This window comes from Trichomonas vaginalis, chromosome III (genome assembly GCF_026262505.1).
Source record: "Trichomonas vaginalis G3 chromosome III, whole genome shotgun sequence".
Lineage (NCBI taxonomy): Eukaryota > Parabasalia > Trichomonadida > Trichomonadidae > Trichomonas > Trichomonas vaginalis.
Genome location: NC_067205.1, coordinates 9405200 through 9427428, shown reverse-complemented (window position 1 = coordinate 9427428; position 22229 = coordinate 9405200). Strand labels below are relative to the sequence as shown.

The following is a 22229-nucleotide window of genomic DNA, read 5'->3' as shown; positions in this document are numbered from 1 at the left end:
GATTTGTATGAGTTGCTTTTGTTCTGTCATTTATATAAAAATAAAATAAAAAATAAAATAAAAAAATAAACTTAAAAATTAATGATATCACCACCCTCACACGTATGAAAACATAGCACAAAAATAAATTTAGGTGAAGTGGTGAGATCTCACCTCTTTTTTCACCCTGTTGAATTCATTGCTTTATAACTCTCTTCCTTTCTCCAACTCTTCTAGCTTCTTCTTAAGTTCAGCAATGTTGTCCTCATGAAGTTTAATCTTTCTCAAAATTCCTTCTTTATCTAATGGTTGCTTTATCTTTCTAAACTGAACTCTACCATCCTTCATAGTATGAATGTAAAAACCTTCTGGAATAGTTCCTGATTTAATGTATTCTACCAAAAACTTTTGTTTCATTGCTTCAGTGACTTTAGTCGTCATTTCAATCAAATAAAAATTTTAATATTAAATAAAAATAACGTTATTTTTTCAGTAAGGAAACGCAGGAGTTTTACGATTTATTTGAGGAGTAGGTTCTGGTTTAAATGTCGGAGTCGGTTTAGGAGTTGACTTTTGAACAGGAGTTTGTACTTCCATAGGTTCAGGAGTCATTGAAGGCGTTGGTTTTGGCGAAGGTGTTGGAGTTTGTTTAACTTCAGCTACTTCAGTATTATTTACAACATTTGCTTTATTTCTTTTCAACATCATAACTGCTCCTGCTGTAGCTAGCAAACCTAGTGGGAGACCATATCTTATATAAGGACTTGACCAAATGCTATTTTTGACAGGAGCTGGTGGAACACCTAACCTTGGTGAGACTGCTCTTTGCCATTGTGCAGCTCGTAAGAAATATTCAATAGGTGCTCCATAATCGTTTGGTAAAGTTTGTTTCATAGATGGTGAAGGTTCACGAGAGCTTGATGAAGAACTCATTTATAAGCTTTAAAATAAACGTTCATCCTTTATTCCTCACTGTCGTCCGTAGCTAAGTTATAGTCATCTAATCTTATTATGGGGATTCCATTAGCACGCACCTGAATGGCAAAGCAACAATCCCTCATAAATCCAATAAGTGGCTTTGGTACATTTTCAGTTGCTAGTTCAATAGGTCCTTTAACAGACAATTTGTATGTTATTGGAGCAGTAGATGTTTGACCTTGCTGGAAGCAAAAGTCCACTTCTGTTGGAAAACCACATAAGAAATGTGTGTTGTCATAGCTATCCCATTTATGTTCCACACTACCATCATCCACCAATGACCTCATAACATCTTCATTAAATCCTATCATATCATTGTTTGTATTGCAAGCGTTCGCAACCATTTCATAAAATACAGGTCCATATGATTTTTTCAGGTTCTGCAGGCATATTTCCATAAGCTCCCATGGAAAGCTGAAGATATTTAAACTTAGGGTTCTCAAAATTAACATAATAGTTGTCTTTCTTTCTAAATAGTGCCCAAATACTTTTAACATTAATAGGCGTATAAGCTGCTGTAAATGTTGCACTTGAACTATCTGTATTCTTTGAGAATGAACCGTCCATAGGAATCCAATCCATAACTTTAACAGGAAAACATAAAGCCTCGTTTGTATAATGTTCTACAAGTTCTGTATAAATGTTAGGGTCTAAAGAGAATGACTTTGGATGAATGAAACATTCATTAAAATCCATCTTTGTTCGAAATAGTTGCTGGGTTACAGTTGTAATAGTAACTATTCCACTAGCTTCTACTGCCTTCGTTATCATAGTGAATGGTTCATTCCATGGAACAAATTTATTTGTCGGTGGATTTGAATCTGAAGCAAATGCAACTTTAAGAGTTGGATTGAAGCAATGATATCATTTACAGATATAGATGTGCATTGTAAGGCGTCGCTACTGAACTTTACTTTAAGCTGAATGTTTCCTGCAAAAGCTGGAATAAATCGAATAGCTTCTAATGGAAGGAATCTTCTAACAGGAATTCTTAAACGAAGCTTAAAATCAAATGATTTTCCTGCTGTAATTGGACCACTAACAATTTGTCCTGTTCTGCATGTTCCCGAATGACTCCATACATCTTCATGTCGAGTCTTTGAGAAAACATCTACTTTCTTTATTTGTTCAGTAGTTTGTGAGTTTGAAGTTATATATGCTTCTTCTCTTGCGTTGTCTTGAGAATATACGATACGACCATTTGCAAGGATTTGATATCCAGCAACTGCATAGAAAGCGTCATCGAAACCAATCCAAAATCCTGGTGGGTTTGTTTTATTGGAACCTGAACCAATTTCTTTATCTACAATAAATTGACCTTCCATTTTATACGTAATGAATGTATTGTAAAGGTCCAACATATTTTCACCAGGAGGTGAGAGATTGAATGTTACCCATGTGTTATCTTTAGCAGTTCCAGGTTGTGATGGAATCTTTGCGTCAGAATATTTTCTATTAGTGTCACCAATTTGAACTGCATTGTCTATGATATCGAAATATGAGCGAATCTGATGAATATGCTCTGCTGGAGTAAATTCGTTTAGCTGTTCGTTCTGCATGTATTTACTTCAGATAAAAATATCTATTTACTTCATTATTCTCACTCTTCTTCTTGGCATTCGTGGTGGAAGTTTTTCTTGACATTTTCAATGAACTGTACATTCTCTTTTGTCTCAACTTCTTTCACTGGCGGGTCAGGATTCTTTGACTCGGTTTGTTTTTCAATGAAATTCACGAACTTTGCAATAAGCTCTTGGTTCGTTATTGAAAGTACATCTGGCTTCTTTTCTTCTTGTTCTTTTGGTGGCTCAGTTTGAACAGAAGGTTTTATATGGGCTTCGTGGACTTCACCCTTGTCATGCACCTTAATGTTGTCGCTTTCTGCATTCGCTAATGGAACCTTTCTTTTTCTTACGTATATTTTACCATCTTTACTCTGACTTACGTAATAGAAAGGATGTTGTATTCCCTCTTGCGTCATTTAATATAATAGACTCTCGCTCTGATTTTGACAAGCTCATTTTACATCGGTTAAAGTTTTTAATTTTGTTTTTTATCTGCAGTCAAATGACTCAGACAAGCCCTACGGACAAGACCTAAGGGTTATAGATGTTGAAGCATTGAAGAAAGAAATTCGTGAGCAAATTTTATCCGAACTGAAGGAACAAAAACAAGAAAAAAGCCAGAGAGACCAAAGAGAAAACTTAGTGAAAAACAACTTGCTGCATTAGCTGCTGGAAGACAAAAGAACCCAAGCCTACTGGCGAGAAAGCTAGAGAAGAAGCTGAAGCAAAAGCTAGAGAAGAAGCAAAAGCAAAGAAAGAGTAAATGGTTTATTTTTATCCGAATTAAATGTATAGACAAATACCTTTATCTGTTGCGTTCAGTAGTGAAAACCCTGACGTCAAAATAAAGGGGAACAGAGTAACGTTTAAGTTTCCAACAGACTGGATTGTGAACATAAATGAAGAGAAGTAACATTGGCATAACATCTATGTATATAACACGTGCTTTCAGAAAGGTTGACTTTATACTTCAAGTCGAGATAGAAAATGACGAACAGTCTTAAAGGCGCCCAAAACATTCACATATACAATACTTCAATGACAGTACGACGTTAGAAGACTGTATAATTACATTTTACGAAAATTTTCAAAGAAGTTTAACATTGAAGTACAAACTTTACAGCCTTTACGTGATTTTCTTGCAGAACTGAAAGAAGAAGGAATTGTAGAAAGATTAATAGCTTTTCATTACGAGTTTGTAGCAAATGAAGATGGAACACATGACTGTCAATTCATTGTATTCTCACCATTCATGAAGTAGCTAAAAAGAAAAAAAATCCATTACGTTAATAGATTTCAAATCTCTGAACAAGTGATGATTTCAAGAATGTTTTCAATTATGATGCAATGCTTCCGAGGAAAAATGATTTTTCGAAATTAGATTTCCAGGCATTTGGGATAGAAAGCAAGCTATATATATTCAAACTTAAGTAAGGAGTTGAAAAGATTCATTGGTCATACAAGAACTTCACCACTTCCTAACCCTAAATACTATAAATTAACTGGCTTCAATCGTGAGTTTTGGATAGACATGTTCTCCACTCATGACCATAACTGCCCAGTGTTCTTACCTCCAGACCATAAGGACTGTCTCTACATTGAAGCACAACTCTTAAACTCTACCATCGCAGTATTGTAAATGACCACATGGGTTTCGCCTTGCGCTAGTTTTTATTTTATCACGAATGACCTCATTGCTGACAAAAATAAATGACCTCAGAACTTCAACTTACGAATAAGCTTGTTTTAGTCGTTATTGAGAAGTTAAACTTCTCTTCAAAGCAAGGTTGACATGACTTACATAAGTCAAATCCAATCTCTGACCGTCATAAAGTGCTTTGTAAAGTTTCATTAACTGAACTCAGAATCTTTGTCATATGTTCCTTGCGGAACCATTAAACCTTTATCTTCATCATAGAAACACTGAACAGAGTCAGGAAACATTTCATTAGCGTTAAAGCAATAACATCTTGCTTCACGCCTTTCATTCTGCAGTGAAATGCAACTTCATTTAAATCATTCGTGAGTAAGTCTATGTAAGTCTTCTTTCCACAAAATATTGACTTGTATGCTAAACTTTGTTTTCCAGGTGTGATTTCTGCAAAGTCGCTATGAAATTGACCAAGGTTTTTACCAATGAGAACTCTTCCATAACGTTTCTCAAACTCTTCAGCTAAACGAGGGATATCTTCATTGTAGAGATGCATACTGTCCGTATCGCTATAAAAGACGTCCATTCCTAAGTCCTCAGCAGTACAGAATACTTCACACATTATTCTCTTCGACATAGACAGAATGTTAACACCGGACAGAAGTTAAAGTGTCTGCAAATGCTTTTCGTTAGCTTGAAAATAGTTTTATCTGAACCATCCAAACCTTCGAACTTCACTATATGGTTGTAGTTTCTGATGGCATATCTTATAGCATCTTTGTCATTTACTATGGTTATTTTTGACTAAATAGGAGATAGAATAGTTTTGCCATAAATACTGTTCAGAATGAGCTTTATATTTTCTTGCAAAGGATTTCCTTCTTTCTTATACTTTAACCTTAACTCAAACAACTTCTTTACTTCATCTCTTATTCTAATATCTCTGTTTCCATCGTAATAGTATCCTTGCAACACTTCACATTTGACACCTTGATATTTTATGAGGTCTTGTAATGTTATATGGTCAACATACATTAAACAGCAAGTGTTTGAACTTCTGGGAACGTTAAGTTCTGGATTTAGTTCAGGGTCACAAACTATTAAAGGAAAGTGTCTATGTATTCCAATCTCTGTTATCTTAATGAGAACAAAGAAGCCAGACATAAACTTTTCACCAATGGTTCCTTTTGGTCGTCATCGAATAAATGTCTCATGAGATACTCTGTGCTTAACATTTCTTCTTCATAACCTTTGGAATACCTTCTAAAGTATAAAGTCTTGCTATAGCTGATGGATATAATGAAACAGCGTCGAAGTCAGCAATGAGTTTTTTTCGCTCTTTTGTTTAATGTTATCTGACAGCATACATCTTCCACCTTGAATACAGCGTGAAATAAATTCTCTTGGTTTATTTGAGAGGTCATTAAATTTCCATTCGGGAAGTACACTCTGTTCTCAAACAATTTGTTAGCAATTGAACAAATACTAACGTAGTCATAAACGTTTAAATCAAATTCTTTCAATATGTCATTGCGGAACTTAACAAAACCTTCTCTTAAAATTCTTACATCTTGTTTGCAATAAAATGTGCTATACTTTTCTAAGTCGAAGTGGTTCTCATCTATTCTACAACCTTTTGATGGAATCTATGTTTTTCATGAATGTATCAATATCTTTTACAAACTTACATGCTTCAGAAATGACACCAGTTCTGTTGTCATTTGCTAACAAAACACTGCTGTAGTAGTTGTATGGAAATACTTCTTTCGGTCCTGTTGTAAGTTAAACATAGCAGGAAATAGTTTAAGCTTCTTATTTATAACACTGTAAGAGTCTTTTATAATAATTGCCCTTCCTTTATATAAGCCAGTTATTTGCATTGTTCGTGAACCTTTAATGATGGGAGTTCCTTTCACTTCTGTCATGTGTCTTAAGATGAAGTTTATATCATAACTGAGGTTATGGAAATATATTAAACTCTTGTCAGGAAGTCGTTCCAAAAATTCTGTTGCACAGTTCTGACCCCAAATGCTTTCACTCACTGAACCATCTTCACTGTCATAACAAATGTTAAAGGCTTTATGAACTCCATCAGTGCTACACTCAAAGTCAGCAAAGAAAACGTGCTCAGGAATGAACTTGCACTTATTTTTATTTACTTCTTTTGGCTCAGCTTTCTTCTTCAGTTGTACACAATACTTTGGAGCATATGTCAAATCTTTAAATGGTGCAAGGTTCTGTTTATATAAGTCAGTCGTATATGTGAAAAGTTCTCCATAAGAAATAGGTTCGAAATATTTGCACTCCCACAATGTTTTCATAACATCCCATAACGGTGTTGTTCTATCATAACGAACAATATATTTGTTCTCTCTCTTTGTATAAATCTTCATCTGTTTCTCAATGTTCATTCCACCACAAGCTTTGAGAATTTCTATATAGTTGCGAATGAAATATGTTGTCATTGGTAATCTTTCATTTAGCATGTAGTGGTCTTCAACAAGAAGTAAGTCAATAGTTCTAACAGTTTCACATTCTTTTGGTATGTATCTCTTTATTTCATTATGTCTTGAGTCATTGAAGTAACCAATGGTAACATTAAATGCTATACCTGTTGCGTCAGAAATTTCTTGTACTTTACTTTGAGGAAAGTCTCTAACACGAATGACTTCTCTCATGTGGTCAATAGTCTCTCCATCTACTCCAGCCTGAATGCAAGCATAAACGAAAAATTGTCTTCTGTCATAAGTGTTGCAGTTCTTTTGTTCAGTTCATTGAAGATTTGGTAGCGCTCAAGATTTATAGGTAATGTGCAAAGATACTTCCAGAACTGACCGCTTCTTTTCTTATAAAACTTCTTTTCACCATTATCTTTCCAAAAGCTTTCTATAAGTGCTGGGTTTCCTGTTTGCTTAAGAGCTTCCAAAATGGCTTTCTGGTCATTTGTCAGTGTGCTTTCATCTCTATATGGTCTCTTTTTTGGTTTGCCTTTCTTTACATCTGACATCGTTAAGCCTTCATATTCTGTTAAATCATACATCTTTATTTCGGTAAGATTCTTTATGTTTGTCAAGAAGAAGTCATAGTGCATTTCAACAATACCTGCAGCATTTGCTTCTATCTCTGATATAAAGTTCTCCTTCAAGAGCTGATGTAGTAATGTTCCAATATTATTGAGGTTTAACGTAGAACATTCATACTTTCCACCAAGTTTATAACATACCATCCATCTCTGTTGTGAGTTTATTTTAATTTTCTCTAAGAGTCTCATGAAAACCTTACCGAAATGTTTGTGTAAGTAGTCTCTGTTTGGTTCATCTAAAGCTTCGATGTTAAAGTCAATGAGTCTATTGCCTGACTTCACATTTCTCTTCCTATTCTCTTCATCTTTCTTTAACCATCTCTCACCTTCTTTTGGTTTGTCGTCAATGGAACGAATGACATCGTTAGCTTTGCGAACTTGTTCTATAGCGCTCTTAAACATCTCTCTTCTCTGTTGTTTCAGTGTGTCGTCTCTTCTTCTTGTTTCACCAACGTTTGCATTTGTTATGTCAAACATTTCTCTTCTTACTTCATGAGGTACTGAACGTCTATGATATAAGTCAATAGCAACGTCATTTAAAGGAAATGCTCTTGCATGGACTTCGTCCTCGCCGCGTTGCGGCTTTATGAACTCATGAATTCTATCATAACTTATTGCACCATTATAGTCTTTAATGAAGTCAGCGAGTGCTTTTTTGTTTGTTGCGTAATGTTTTGCAACATCTATGTTAGCTTCTGTAAGAAGTTGTTTTATTTCCGAGTGTTCTAACTTAGACAACTTCCGATACATCTTTAGTAGGAAATAAAAAAATATTTTTTGAAAAAATTAGATTAGATTTTTTAAGTTATTTTTCAAAATAATTTAATATTTTTATTTTAATGAAACACATGCAAGATTGCAAGTTCTTTTCATACAATGCTCTCGCTACTGCCATCAAGAATGAGTTCAATAATGCTTCAAATGTTAATGTTATCTTTAACAAGAAGTTTGTGAAAGAATCTAAGTTTGGTCAGTATGTCAGACCATTAGCTATCGTCATTGACCGCAAACGTTATACTTCACAAGAGTTAGCAGTAGTTTTGAAACAAAAGAGTTTCTTCGTGAATGTCAAAGATACTCATTATACTGTTATAAAGAACTCTAATATTGACTTCTTCAGTATTGCTTTAAATCTTTCCGAACAGAAAGAATATAAGAAGGGTGAAACAAATGTGAAATATTATCCTTCATCTCTGAAGACAATAACGAACAAAGATGTTATACAGAAATTCTTACCAAAGGTTGAAGAAGCTTCTATTGACATTGACGAAGGAAGTGAAATGGTTGAAGAAATAGACCCTGAAGCTATTTAAGCAAAAATATATTTTTGGTTAGTCTTCATATCGATATTTTACAACAATTCCCCAATGTATAAACTTTTCATACGCTTTTTCATAAGCTTTATATACCTTCAGAAATTTTGCATAATCTTTAGAAGCATTTAGATATTGTTTAAATGCTTTGTATGTCTTCAGAAATTTTGCATAATCTTTTACATGTGTTCGTTCTCTCTCTTCTGTCATGAGTTCCGAATATTCTAAATTCATGTTCTTTCATATGAGATAAAATTTTATAAAAAAAATAAAATTAGCTTAGATTTTTTTATTCTTCCTCTTTGAAGTTATCGAAATATTCTGTTATTTTTTCCTTCAGTAATGTTAAGTCTTCTTTGAATGTAAGTATTGTGCAACCTTTGATGTCATAGTGTGTTTGAGGAAGAGTATTTTTGACAATTTCCTTTATTTGCTCATTCGGTGTCATTGAAATCGGTAAGTTTTCACGATAGAACCAGTTTCTGTCAGATTTATATATTTTAGCTAAGTCATAAAAGCTCTTGTTGTTTCTTCTGACTAAATGCAACATAACCACATCTTTATCTTCTTCTTTCTCCAACTCTTCAGTATATATCATATACTTATAACTCTTTTCCTTTCCTTTTGGTACTGAACGCGGTATTCTTTTCTGTATGCTTTTGTCTTTGGATTCAATGACTTCATCTTTTGCTTGAAGTTTCTTTTCCATCTCTCCACGTTCTGCTTTATATAGTTCATCTAACATCATGAAAATATAACAAGCATAACGAGGTGAAGCCCACATTGCTACAGCATTTACTAAAAGTCTATGAACATAATAACCTTTCAAACCAGGAGCCAAATTCTTGCGATTTTCGTACGGAATCTCTTCTCTCGGTTTTCCGAGGGAAGCAATCATATGAGGAAATTCTTCTAAAAGTTCTTTTGTCTGTTGGTTTTCAAACCAATGATATGCTTGCTTTGTAGAAAGAAGAGCGTTCATTATACTTTGCATTTGGTACATATCGTCTTTGACCGAACGAATGAGGCGAAGTTGTTTGTTATATTGTATGTATTCGTATTCTTCATTTATAGCTTCATGGACTATAACTGTTGTTGTGTTCTCTGATGTTGTCATTACTGTCTTTACATACAAAATAAAAAAATAAATAAAAATAAAACTAACTTTATTTTCTGACTTTCACAAAAGACCAAAAATAAACGCTTTACATGTATTTTTCAGCAACTTCGTCAAATAATTTTATAGCTTTATCTATCTCATCTACTTCAAACGTTTCTTTACCTTTCGTGGGAGCACCATACATTTTCTCAAAAACTTCAAGCAGTTCTGTTTCAGCAGCTCTCATATCATTAACAAACACAACCTTGACTCTATTGACTGTACTGTCATATCTTTGAGTTATATTATATGTCCTTCCTATCTTATATCTTTTGTGTTGAAGTCCTTCGGTTTCTGAACGATGTAAAGTAAGCCTTCACTGCAACGTTCCGTATCGAATGAACCATATGTTATGAAGTTATATCCAACAACTGGGTCTAACCATAACAAAACTATTGGTATAAGACTTTTGTCTATAAGATATGCTCTTGTTCCATGAAATGCTACTGATATCATAAGCTCAGGATTTCTTGTCAAAATTTTCTGAGTTGAAGCATTTCTAACCCAGTCGTTTGTTTTTTTCCAGATGGAGATATAATGTCTGACAAAGAATATTTGTTGTATTTCTTTGAGTATCTTACGTTTAAATCACCTATTCTAACCACTTTGGTGTCATTGTCTATCTTTCTAACTGTTTCAAACTCAATGTTTGTCATTACTGTCTTTACATACAAAATAACTAATGAAATTCATTATTTTTGTGCTGAATTCAATAAAAATATGTTGAGGTGAAGAGGTGAGATCTCACCTGTTTTTTCACCTTTTTTTCACAAGCGTTTTACATGAATTGTACGATGTATATTTGAAATCCTAAACAATTTCGTAGCTTCTATTTCTTCTTTTAGTACATCGAATGTTTTAACAATGCCGAAAGTTTCTTTATACTTCTTCTTGACGTCAGATAAAGGAAATCTTCTGCTGTTGGATAGTTTTTATTAAGAAATGTCAACATATCCATTTTATCTTCTGCTGGCTTTTCTGCTTCTTTCTTTAAGTCTGCATAGTCGTTTCGCATTCTTTCTATCTCTTTGACTGAGTAGTTATATTTTCTTATTGCTGCTTTAAATTTTGAACATTGCGGCATCGTTTTTGCGTTATACATTGAAATAAAACCAGCTAGAACAACTAAGGCGTCAATGGTTTTCTTTAACTCAAAAGCTGCTGGTTTTATCTGTTCATTCCATACCTTACCTCTTCTATCTTTATCTCTTATCTGCCATACACATTTTGCAACTAATGAAACAAAGTTATCGTATGTCTTAAATTCTTCGGATTTGTAAAGGTCAGAAATATTTTATAAACCATGTCGCAATCTTTGTCCATAACTTTATGGTTGCAATGAAAACCAAGGAATTCATAATTTACTTTCGTATGAATTCTTAATTTCTACTGAGTCAGTTGCTTTGACTTCAATTTCGTCGAATTCAGGAATAGTTAGTTTTTGCTGCTGAATTTCAGGTAGTTTAGGCAAATGGTCGATGAGGTCCTCCATTTCATAAAGATACTGTTCATTTGTTTCATCTTTCGCACTACAGTCTAAATTACTTGTTAAAAGTTCTTGCTTTATCTTCTGGATTTCTGTTTCAAAAGTATATGAAGAAGGAATAAAGCTTTTCATCTCTACCAACATTGACGTAGGATTCATGACTAGCGAGTTTGGTGCTGTAGTTGTGGCTTGAATTGTTGTTGTGCCGATTGTTGAAATCATATCTTTTATACAAAATAAAAAAAATAAATAAAAATAAAACTAACTTTATTTTTCTATCTTAAGGAAATTCATGAAAATTCACGAGAAAGCTAAAGCAATCTGAGCCGCTAAGCGGCGAGGGTGAAAAAAGAGGTGAAAAAACGGGTGAGATCTCACCTCTTCACCTAAAATATATTTTTGGTGTAAATTTATGACAAAAATAAATGGTACCATTAATAATATGACTGTTCTCATTCATGTCTGATTTACATCTAATGAAAAAGTTTAGAAGAATTTTCTTATTCTTTCTGGCTTATTTTTGTCTTTCCAGTACTCCCGCTCTAATGGTCCCAGATGTGTTGGCTTTGACTCTCTCAAGTTCTTAGATGGTATAACATCTTCAACGCCTCCTTCATATCTTACTTTATAAGTGTCATCGTTTATGTTATAGCCAAGTATTTCAATAACCACTCCTCGCTTTGCTTCGTCAATGGTTTCAGCAAGTTTGCCATTACTACTTTCACTAATTTATGTCGAGGGTAAAACGCAATAGAGTCGTCAGCAGCTTTTATAAGATATCCATTACCTTGCGTAGAGTCTACGATATAATAGTTTCTACTTAACCTTAAACGTTTCTTTGTCAACGGTTTGTCGTCAAGAACTACACGAACTTTTGTACCAGGAATGAGGGTAAATTGTGTTGAATTTCTGATATTTTGTGTTTGGCTTCGTTTCTTTTGTATATACTTTTCTTCTTGTTGTTGTGTCATTGAATTTGGTGTATGTCCTGTTGTAGAATGTGTTGAGGAATTATATACTTCGAGAAAATGTTTCATTGTTTCTTCGGTAAAGTCTCGCTCTTGATTTAAATCTCTGAGCGTTCTTATGAAGCGGTTTATGATGCCGAGTATGTTATGGTTATGGTCTTCAGTAGTGTAGTGAGTTATGTTATGCTTAATGAGAAAATCTGTGATTTCATTGCTGAGGTATGCACTGTCTTGGTCTGATGTTAAAGTACTTGGGCTATGTTCTGCTACAAACTTTTGTAAAACTCTTAACACTTCACGAGTTCCTTTATTTTTCATTGGATATGCATATGCTTTACGAGTGTTAACATTAATGAAGATGAGGAATGGTTTATGTCCTCCTTTTCTGCTTTGAATGAGAGTGTCAAATTGGTATGCGTCAGGAGCGTTGGAGTAAATTGGTAAAAAGTAGTCGTAAGGGTTTATTTTTGTTTGATGTACAACATTTTTGTCAAAGAACCTTTTCACTTCAGCTCTGTTAGTAAATCCCCAACTCTTTGCAGCTTCATTGAACTTCTTAAATGACCTCCATGGATGTTGTTCGAATACTTCTTTCAAGCTCATTTATGTAAAGTTAAAGATTTTATTCTAGGCTCAAGCGCGTTCATTGAACTATACCATGCGAAATAGTCACAAATGGTGGCATATAATCTGCACCCGAGCCTGTTGGATTTGTTGTGAAAGTGTGTGAATGATTTCCTGTGGTTCCACAGAAAATACCTGCGCTTGAATCTACTGGGTCACTTGAAATATCATATCTATCATTCCCTGTCTATCCGAACCTGCTGCAAGATTTATAACCTCTTTTTGTTATTGAATGTGAATGATTACCTGTTGGGTTTGTAGTTCCTGTATGAGTGTGCGGTGGAAGGTTTGCTTCTTTAATTTTCTTCGAACCCCCTGTTTGCTTTGAAGAGTTAGCATAGTATAAGAATTTGTCTACAATCTGTTCCCACGTACCAAAACCTAAAACACTTGCTGGATTTGTTGAATTCATTGACGTATAAATAGAGCCTATAGGATATATGGTTTGAAGAATCTGAGCCTTCATTGTTTGAAGTTCATGTTTAACGTTTATAAATCCTTTGCCATCTACAATATTTATATTGTTTGTTATTAAACCATTAGGAAAAGTAGGAGGATAAATTCTTTGTTCTGTACAGTTGCACCGTTTCTTCCTGTTTTTGTTACTATTTCGATGCATGCTTTAATTTCTTTAATCTTGATTGTTTGAAATTCTTCATGTGTATGGTTCTTGTCGGCTTTTCCATTAAGCGCAGCATTTACTTCCGACTTCTTTGCATAATTTTCATCTACATAAGTTTTGTCGCTTTCTTATCTAACATTGCTGGTAGTTCATATGTTTCAAAGTTTCTGGCATGACTTCGATTTCCTGCAACTGTTATCTAAATTGTTAAGAGTATCTTTTACGCTTGTACTCGGATTCTCTAAAGGTGCACTTGAACCAAATAGTTCAATATTATGTCGTCTGCTCTAACAGTAGTGAAGGATTTATGTGTATGTTCTTTGTCAGCTTTCTTATCTAACATTGCTGGTAGTTCATATGCTTCAAAGTTTCTGGCATGACCTTCAATGTTCATACATGTTATCTAAATTGTTTAGTGTATCTTTTACGCTTGTACTCGGATTCTCTAAAGGTGCACTTGAACCAAGGGTATAGTTCAATATTATGTCGTCTGCTCTAACAGTAGTGAAGGATTTATGTGTATGGTTCTTGTCAGCTTTACTATTTAATGTAGCTTGAAGTTCATTTATATCGGAGATATTGTGTTTATGAGATTTCAAAACTTTGTTCATTGCTTCGAGTTCATCTTTGTCAGCTTTACTTTTAATAGCATCTTCAAAAGTTATTTTTGCCTTAACTCTCAAAGTAAATCTTGGTTCAACTAATACACCGTTAACATTGAAAGTAGAGGCATAAATTTCACCGGTATAACCAAATGCTTCTGGTGCTTTAGCTACATCATACTGTACAGTACAGCTTATGTCATAACCTTTAGCACGAATGTATTTATATCTTCTTTCATTAACATTTTTTGTCTTCGCTTCATCACTTCGTGTTAAATATCCATGGTAGTCCGTTATAATCTGTTCGTCTGAAGTTATATAATGAACATGGTTTTTATCTGCTTTTTGTGAAAGAAGTTCAACAACTTTTGCTTCACTTATGTTACCAGTGTCACTTTCATTTATTTTTGTCAGCATTGCGTTCAAAACTTCATAAAGACTAACTACTTCTTTTGGTTCTTGAAACAATGAGTCAAAAGTCTTTCTTAACATTACATCTTCAACTGTTATGACTGAGTCAATACCTTTCTCTTTTATTGTCTTAGCTAACTGACCTAAAACAACGAACATATAGTCTAAAATATTATCTTCAGTGTTAAACACTATACAGTTTTCACGAATTGTTGTGTTTGTTGCTGTTAAAACTTCTTTAAACTCAGGATATATATTCAGTAGATTTTCAACAATTGTTTGAACCACTTGTCCTCCTTCATCTAAATCTCTTGCTGCCATTAAAGGATGTAAATTAATTGGTTCAATAATTCCGAGACGAGGGTTGTAAGCAAGTCCGTCGAACATATTTTTACGTTTGAGTGCCCAGTTAGTTAGTTTCTTTGTATTATATGTTACTTTACCCCATAAATTTTTGAGACCGTCAAAGAAACTTCCTGTATTTCCATGTAATTTAGCAAACTCAACATAAAACTTCATGCTATCTATGCCACCAAGAAAAGCCCAGAGTGCATCTATCTCACTTTGCATGGTTATAAGAGATGCAGTTGTTACACCTGATGAAAATAAAGTAAACAACCACCCTAACCAACTCTTACCTGCTCCACTTTGTTCTACTTTCACAAAATCACTGATATGACTTTTTAAGTATTCTTTCGTAAGTAATGTGTCTCCAGGTGTAACGTCTCTAACGATATTATCTCCGTCAAAAGTCAATGTTCTAACTTGTGTCCGTGCAGCCTTTATTTTAAGGCATGCATAGTCTGGTGTTTGAGGAGCAGAAGGCTCGATGTATGTAATTTTAAAGAAATCGTCATAATTTTTCTTAAAGGTTTCATATGTTGTTTTGAATGTATTGAACCTCATTATTATATCAAGAAGTTTTGTCAATGAGTCAGCAATTGCTTCATCTACTGTTGACGTTTTGAGTTTTATTTCTGCTGAGTCGTTTATGAATGGTACTTGACATTGAGTTGTATATGGGTCAAATCCTGTAGGACCCAAATGAAGCAAGTAGTCTAAAATATCACGAACAGACTTTGAGACAGTTGTGTCGTTCTTCATGACGATTTCACCATTTACAATGAATGGCATAGTACATGAAGTTATTTGTGGGTCAAAACCAGAAGGATTGAAATGAAGCATATAGTTCAGCGCCTCATACACTGACTTATACACTGTTTCATTATTTTTTGACACAATTTCACCATTTACAATGAATGGCATTGTCGAAGGAGTTGTTTTTGTATCGAACCCTGAAGGATTGAAGTTAAGAATGCTTTCAAGAGCTTCATATACAGACCTATAAACAGTTGTGTCGTTCTTCATGACATTCACCATTTACAATGAATGGCATAGTACATGGAGTTAAAATAGGGTCAAACTTTTCATAGTCCTTCCATGTTATATATTTCTCAGTATTTCCATCAGAAATAACAATATATTTGTCAGTAAGTGTGAGAGAGTATTGACCAAAATATAAACGTTTAGCTCTGTCAGCTTCATACGCATATGCAGCTATACTCATATTTTAATGAGAATAAAATGTTGTTCTATTTGCAAAGTACAGACCCAAACGAATACGGGACAGTAAAGCTACAAACAAACTTAGGTCTACAGAATGAGGCGCTTGCATTCAGAATGGTTGACTTCAATACTATCGCTTCATTCGTTATAACAGATGAAACAGATTTCATGGAGATTGAAATAGATGGAAAGAAGCACGAAATAAGATTTCACAATAATGTAGAATATAAGATGGAAACATTAGCTGGAGTGTTAAATGCTCTCATAAATACTACAATAAACAAGGATAACGAAGAAAACTTAATGAATGTTAAACTTATTGCAGGAGTTTTGAAGTTCGGTTATGCGAAGGAGTTTAAGATAACACGAATGAGTCATAGAGTACAATTCTTTGGGCATACCATATGACATTTCCTTTGAAAAGTGTTGACAAAACGATTGAGATGAAATCTGTTCCATACGTATGTTATGGTAATTGTTTATACATTGAGTCTAAAATAGCTAATGTCACAGGCATTTCAGGAGTTAATAGTAAAGGTTCAGTAGAATATAAATCCTTCTGTTATGCAGTCAATTCAATGTTCATTCCAAACGTTCCTGTCATAGCAACTCATTTAGGTAAATGGGTTCGCATTAGTCCTCATAATTTGAAAGACATGCAATTCAGACTTGTTGACTTTCAAGGAGAGCCTGTAGAACTGAAGGCACCAGTGCGAATGACTGATGAAGTTGACTTTTTAGAAAATATTAAATGCAACAGCTTACAAGAGAACTCAGAGCTAAAAATATAAAGTATGAATGTTATGTATTAGGTCATGAACTTTGGTTGTTGCTGTTTGATGAAACAAATGAGTTAGTTATGTCAGTCAAGAGAACAGAAAAATATTGTGTTAGTGAAAACTGCACCAAGTCAATAAGATTAGGTTTGCATTATGAAGATGAGTTCGATACTGTTGAAGAAGTTTTGGATAGATATTACAAATTGCTAACTTGAAATTTTTTTGACTAACCTAAGTCAGTCATTGACTGACTGACTGCTTTAATTTACTAAAACATATTTCAAACAAAGTTTATATTCTGTTGAAAGTTTTGTATACTCGTTCGAATATTTATACTTAAACTCAACTCCTGTAGTTCCTGGTGTTTCAATGATGCGGATGTTACCTATTTTCATGAATAGTGGAGTTTGACCACAGCATTCGATTTCAGGGTCGAGATAGTCAATGACACATTGTTTCCCTGTTATTCGTGAGATAACATTTTCAAGGTCCTCCTTTGTTAGAATTATTTGGTTCTTGCTTATAAGATTTGTCAAAAGCTTCTTATCGTCTTTGAGTAAAATTGTTTGGTATAACTGAAGAAGGTAATGGTCTACGTTATCTGAATGATTTGTTTGAACATTTGTGTAAGGGTTGTCGTTGGCTTCTCTTGAAAGAATTTGGTCCAGTGGTGGATACTCTAACTTAACATCTGATGTAGCGTTAGCGTTTGAAGCTGAGTTTAAATTCACCGACTTAAGTTCTGGTTCTTCTTTCAAACACTCTGAACTATAGTTCTTTATGACAATATTGTTTGTCGTTCGTGAGTCAACATTTGATGTTGGTTCAATTGGAACATTAACGGCACCAGCTAAGATGGATTTGCTTCTCATTTCATATAGAATAAAAACCTTTTATATGTATGAAATGAACAATATACTCGACAAGGGTTTGAATGTAAAGCTAACGAATGAAAATATTGTTGAATTCACTGAGACAGGTGCTGTGTATAAAGATGTAGAACTACTGAACAAAAGAGCTAAGGGAAGAAGCAGGAACATGAACAAAGGGTGGAAGCCTATAAAAATTTATGTCAATGATGGCTCAGGAGGTTCAAACATAAAGTATGCAGAAAGTTATAGAGTTTATGCTCTCAAAGGTGAAAAGCCTTCATTTAAGAACAGCTATTCTAACGCATATCCTCAAAAGCTAACGGATGGGGAAGTGGATGATATGAATGACAGCAAAAATATTAACAGAAATGGCGACAGAGATGCATGGAATTTGTTTACCATCAGTCAATTGAAGGTTAAACTTTAAAACAATGTTGGTCGTTCCCATGGAATATTTTTGACTTTAATGGTATTAGTCATGATATGAATCTCAAGGTATGAACGAGGAGAGATGAGAGACTTATATGCTTCCCAAATTTCTTCAAAAGGTAATGTTATACCTGACTGTTTCCAAATGAGTTCAATATCATACGTGAGAAACCTTGAAAGATAACGAAGTCAGTTATGAGACGTTTTATGTTTAAAGCTAAAAACCTCCATGTTTGCATAAGTATTGCTACAGTTAAGTGGTAATGTCTGACTTTAGTAATGATGTTAGCTAATGGTGAGTCTGGTTTTGACACTAAACCTTTTCCGGCGAAGTCGTCACAAACAAAGTGTTTGAAGGATATTTTTTGAAGGGGTATTTTGAAAGTTTTGACAGAATGTAGTTTGTAAGTCGTTTCATATCGTAAACTCCTGAGTATTGACGTAAGTGGTGTTTGTCAATAATTCTTTCCATCTCCTCAGAAGTCTTTTGCATTCCTGACTGTATAAATTCAACGATGGCATAATATTTCCTCTTACGTCGAATGTAACGTTGAAGAAATTCAATGAGTTCACTGTCTGGAACTTTAACGACAGAGGCTTGAACTTTTGACATAAATGTTTTCGCTGTTGAGTCCATAGAGTCTGAAGTTGCTGATATAATGATTTGGTCATAGTAAGAGTCGTTTCCTAAACGTTCTGTTATGAGTATATGACGAATGAGGTTAAATGTCTTACCTGAACCCATCTTTCCACAATAGAAATAAACACCATTTGAACAGAACTCATAATCTTGCTGAAAGGAAGAATAAGAGAAGAGTTAAGTTTGTCTGTAGTTTCATTCATGTCTTCATCTACGTCATGTATTAAATGCTTCATTTTATCTCCATTAAAAATGCAAGTCAGAAATATTCAGAACATAGCACCGAGTCTAACTGACAAGAGTATAAAGATATACTATGAACACGTTATGATGAAACCAACCAAAATTCAAGAAAGTCAGTATACTTATGAATATCCAAGACACTGGGTAGAGTATGTAGGAGGTGAGAAAGCTATTGAAATCAGACAGGTTCGAAGTATTCCAGCAGGAAGAACAATATTATTGAAGAACTTTAATGTTTTGAGGTATAATGATGAAACAAAGAAGCAAGATAGTTTCCCTGTTGCTGTGTATGTGAACTTAGATACAGGAGATGACATGAAAGTTTTTAACACAAAGCTTCAAACGGTAGTGAGAGAACAACTGACTGCGGAAGGACATCCATTACCTTCAGAAGTTACCATAGCATATAATTTTGAAACAAACTCAATAGATTTTAAAGTCGTCTCTGCAAAGAAGTCAGGTTTTACATTTAATGAAGCAGATGTATATTCGAATGAAAACTTCAAAGCTATTGCATGGTTAGATAATGACGATTGCTTTAAGAAAATATTTAAATACAGTGACTCAACGATGTCAATAGATGACCTTCGTGGAATGTTACCATCGACGTTTACAGTAGAAGGTTCAGCAGGATTGCTTACAAGATTGTCAATTGGTGGTATTTGGTCTCGTGAGAACATTGTTATAAAATCCAGTATAAGTGAATTTGCTGAAGAATCTATATTATGTCTTTCAAACTACATGTATTCGCCGCCGAAGCATTATAGTATAACAAACTTTGTCAGTAAGTTTAACATAAGACTTGTCGAACCTTCTTCAATGAAAGATGTTGTGCTACCTAAAGATGGAAAGGATGGACTCATTATTGAAATGATTTTAATTGCATATTAAATGAGCTTGTTCTTGAAGGTCATTCATGATGAAATAACTGTTGTAGAAGATGTTAGCAATTGTTCAGACATTTTGAAGCGTATAGATGATATAAGAAATAAGTTAGATAGACCGCAAAGCGGTGAGGGCGAAGCCCGTGAGAATGTTTATGTTTCATTGACTTTCTCCAGTAACGAGAACTTTTATGAGATAATATTGAAGAGAGATGATTTTAATATGGTGTAAATGGTAGCTTGGGCCGCTTTAGGCGCAATGGGAACAAAAGCATTAGCATTTGGAGCAAAAGCACTTGGAGCTTATGACGCAGTAAATAAAATGAGTGGAGGAAGAGTTTCGAAGACATTAGATGCAAATAAAGGAAAGATTGGAGGCTGGGTTGCAAAGAAGTTAAGATTAAATAAAATAGGGCTCATAAATAAAGCATCCAATTTGGTTGCGACTGAGTCAGAAAATGCTTTAGGAAAGGACGATGAGTTTGCAAAACACGCAAAAGACTTTAATGACCAGATGAAAGGTGAAACAATGCATTTAAATAGAGTCGATGGAACTAAAGAAAATGTTTCTTCTCCACTAGTAGTTCTTCCGTATGGTCCCTATGGAAACCCTTACGAAAGACCATTTGACCCATTGACTGGTGGAAGTAATTGGTATCATTACGGACGAAGAAGAAAGACAGTCAAGTTGGAGACAGACGTGAAGAAAGCAACTAAAAAGAAACCAAGGAAGAGAGTTATAAAGCAATGAATTCAACAGGGTGAAAAAAGAGGTGAGATCTCACCACTTCACCTAAATTTATTTTTGTGCTATGTTTTCATACGTGTGAGGGTGGTGATATCATTAATTTTTAAGTTTATTTTTTAAAATTATTTTTTATTTTATTTTTATATAAATGACAGAACAAAAGCAACTCATACAAATCGAAAAATATAACAAACATACATTTAAACATTTATTCTTCCTTCCTGAGTATAACATGTTCTTTACACTTCATCCTAGACCAGTTGACTATACATTGACTGTGTATAAAGATTGTCATGGTAGTTTTATAAAACTTATGATGATGAAGGTAAGTTAACAAGACTATGCATTTCAAAACTTGAGAAACTTTATGACTTCAAGTATGACTACAATAGAGTTAACATTGACGATGAAGATATAGAAGAAAATTTATGAGAACGTTTATTTTTTTACATTAGTGAAGTCGTTTGTGAAAACGTTAGTGAGGTGAAATGGTTGGCGGTTTTGTAAATATTTAAGGTTAAGTTAGTTTTTGCGTTTGATTTGTAAAATATATGTTAACGGTTTTGTAAAGTGTCAAATTCACATATAATGGGTAAGGAGGCTCGCAGTGCCTCCGTACACAACTAACCCATACTAACTTTCGCCCCATGACTCCAGAAGAGTGTTACAATGAGACACCACATTGGAAACAGGGTGAAACGCCATTTTGGAGAGTTATGATTGATGGACACTTCGAAATCAAAGAAATACCGAACCATTGAATACACAATTACGAATAAACGCTTAATTTTTATAAAAATCTTATTACATTTTTCCTGAATTTTTAAATTGTACAATAAAGATGGAAGGCTTTGGGGTACATATTAATATAATATACCTCAAAGCCTTCCATCTCCACTACAAATGGGAGAAACTTTGTCCGAATAGTTTAACATTCGGACAAAGTTTCTCCCATTTAAAGAAAGAATTGTTCCTTATGAGGTATATAGTTATAATGTATACCTCATAAGGAACAATTCCCTCCTTAAAACGAGAAAACTTGTTCGAAATTGTTTATCATTTCGAACAAGTTTTCTCGTTTTTAATAAGAAACTAAAGGCTATGAGGCACTGATTATATATTAGTGCTCATAGCCTTTAGTTTCTAATAGATAGCTGGGAAACTTTCTCCAAATGATAAGTTATTCAGAGAAAGTTTCCCAGCTATCAAGAGGGAATTGTTCCTTATGAGGTATATAGTTATAATGTATACCTCATAAGGAACAATTCCCTCCTTAAAATCGTAGATATTTTTTACTTATTACTCATGCTTTCAAAATCACAATCCTCTGAAAAATTATTTTTTATTAAGAATTTAGAATTTTGATAAATACCTTTTTTTCAATTTGATATAATACTTATATATTTTCAAAAAGACATTTTGAAAAGATATCTCAAAAGTTCTCTGAAAACCTATTTTTGATTAATTTTGAGAAATATCCGTATTAAATTAATCAATAAATTCATTCAACACTACTTTAATTTTTAAATTCAAAAAATTATATGTGCTTCTTAAAATGTCTCACAAAAATTTTATTATAAAATTATATACAATATTAAAAATCCCACAACATTTTTTACTTTACATAA

At 33.8% G+C, this 22229-nt stretch overlaps 6 protein-coding genes and 5 pseudogenes across 11 annotated transcripts, besides 2 other annotated features; 2 read left to right on the top strand and 9 right to left on the bottom strand.

Annotated features, from left to right (window-relative positions):
• Positions 1 to 21241: part of a mobile genetic element that runs on past the window's edge.
• On the bottom strand, positions 184 to 420 carry TVAGG3_0671440 (uncharacterized protein; the record flags this gene model as incomplete). The annotated part of the gene is made up of 1 exon (XM_001311895.1): positions 184 to 420. The coding sequence occupies one exon, from the start codon at positions 418 to 420 to the stop codon at positions 184 to 186; it is 237 nt and encodes a 78-aa protein (XP_001311896.1).
• Positions 469 to 912, bottom strand: TVAGG3_0671430 (repellent protein 1 family; the record flags this gene model as incomplete). Its single annotated transcript, XM_001311894.1, has 1 exon — positions 469 to 912. The coding sequence occupies one exon, from the start codon at positions 910 to 912 to the stop codon at positions 469 to 471; it is 444 nt and encodes a 147-aa protein (XP_001311895.1).
• TVAGG3_0671420 lies at positions 6386 to 7399 on the bottom strand (annotated as a pseudogene). Its single transcript has one exon. A coding segment is annotated over exon 1 (1014 nt).
• On the top strand, positions 8095 to 8568 carry TVAGG3_0671410 (uncharacterized protein; the record flags this gene model as incomplete). The annotated part of the gene is made up of 1 exon (XM_051242430.1): positions 8095 to 8568. The coding sequence occupies one exon, from the start codon at positions 8095 to 8097 to the stop codon at positions 8566 to 8568; it is 474 nt and encodes a 157-aa protein (XP_051089017.1).
• On the bottom strand, positions 8858 to 9685 carry TVAGG3_0671400 (KilA, N-terminal/APSES-type HTH, DNA-binding family; the record flags this gene model as incomplete). Its single annotated transcript, XM_051242429.1, has 1 exon — positions 8858 to 9685. The coding sequence occupies one exon, from the start codon at positions 9683 to 9685 to the stop codon at positions 8858 to 8860; it is 828 nt and encodes a 275-aa protein (XP_051089016.1).
• On the bottom strand, positions 10495 to 11050 carry TVAGG3_0671390 (annotated as a pseudogene). The gene has a single exon. A coding segment is annotated over exon 1 (556 nt).
• TVAGG3_0671380 lies at positions 11700 to 12250 on the bottom strand (annotated as a pseudogene). The gene has a single exon. A coding segment is annotated over exon 1 (551 nt).
• TVAGG3_0671370 lies at positions 13734 to 15346 on the bottom strand (annotated as a pseudogene). Its single transcript has one exon. A coding segment is annotated over exon 1 (1613 nt).
• Positions 17046 to 17657, bottom strand: TVAGG3_0671360 (uncharacterized protein; the record flags this gene model as incomplete). The annotated part of the gene is made up of 1 exon (XM_051242428.1): positions 17046 to 17657. The coding sequence occupies one exon, from the start codon at positions 17655 to 17657 to the stop codon at positions 17046 to 17048; it is 612 nt and encodes a 203-aa protein (XP_051089015.1).
• TVAGG3_0671350 lies at positions 18081 to 18929 on the bottom strand (annotated as a pseudogene). Its single transcript has one exon. A coding segment is annotated over exon 1 (849 nt).
• Positions 18979 to 19860, top strand: TVAGG3_0671340 (uncharacterized protein; the record flags this gene model as incomplete). The annotated part of the gene is made up of 1 exon (XM_051242427.1): positions 18979 to 19860. One exon carries the CDS (start codon positions 18979 to 18981, stop codon positions 19858 to 19860), a length of 882 nt encoding a protein of 293 aa, XP_051089014.1.
• A 201-nt stretch (positions 21242 to 21442) lies between the features above and the next one.
• Positions 21443 to 21873: a mobile genetic element.
• Positions 21874 to 22229: the final 356 nt, after the last annotated feature.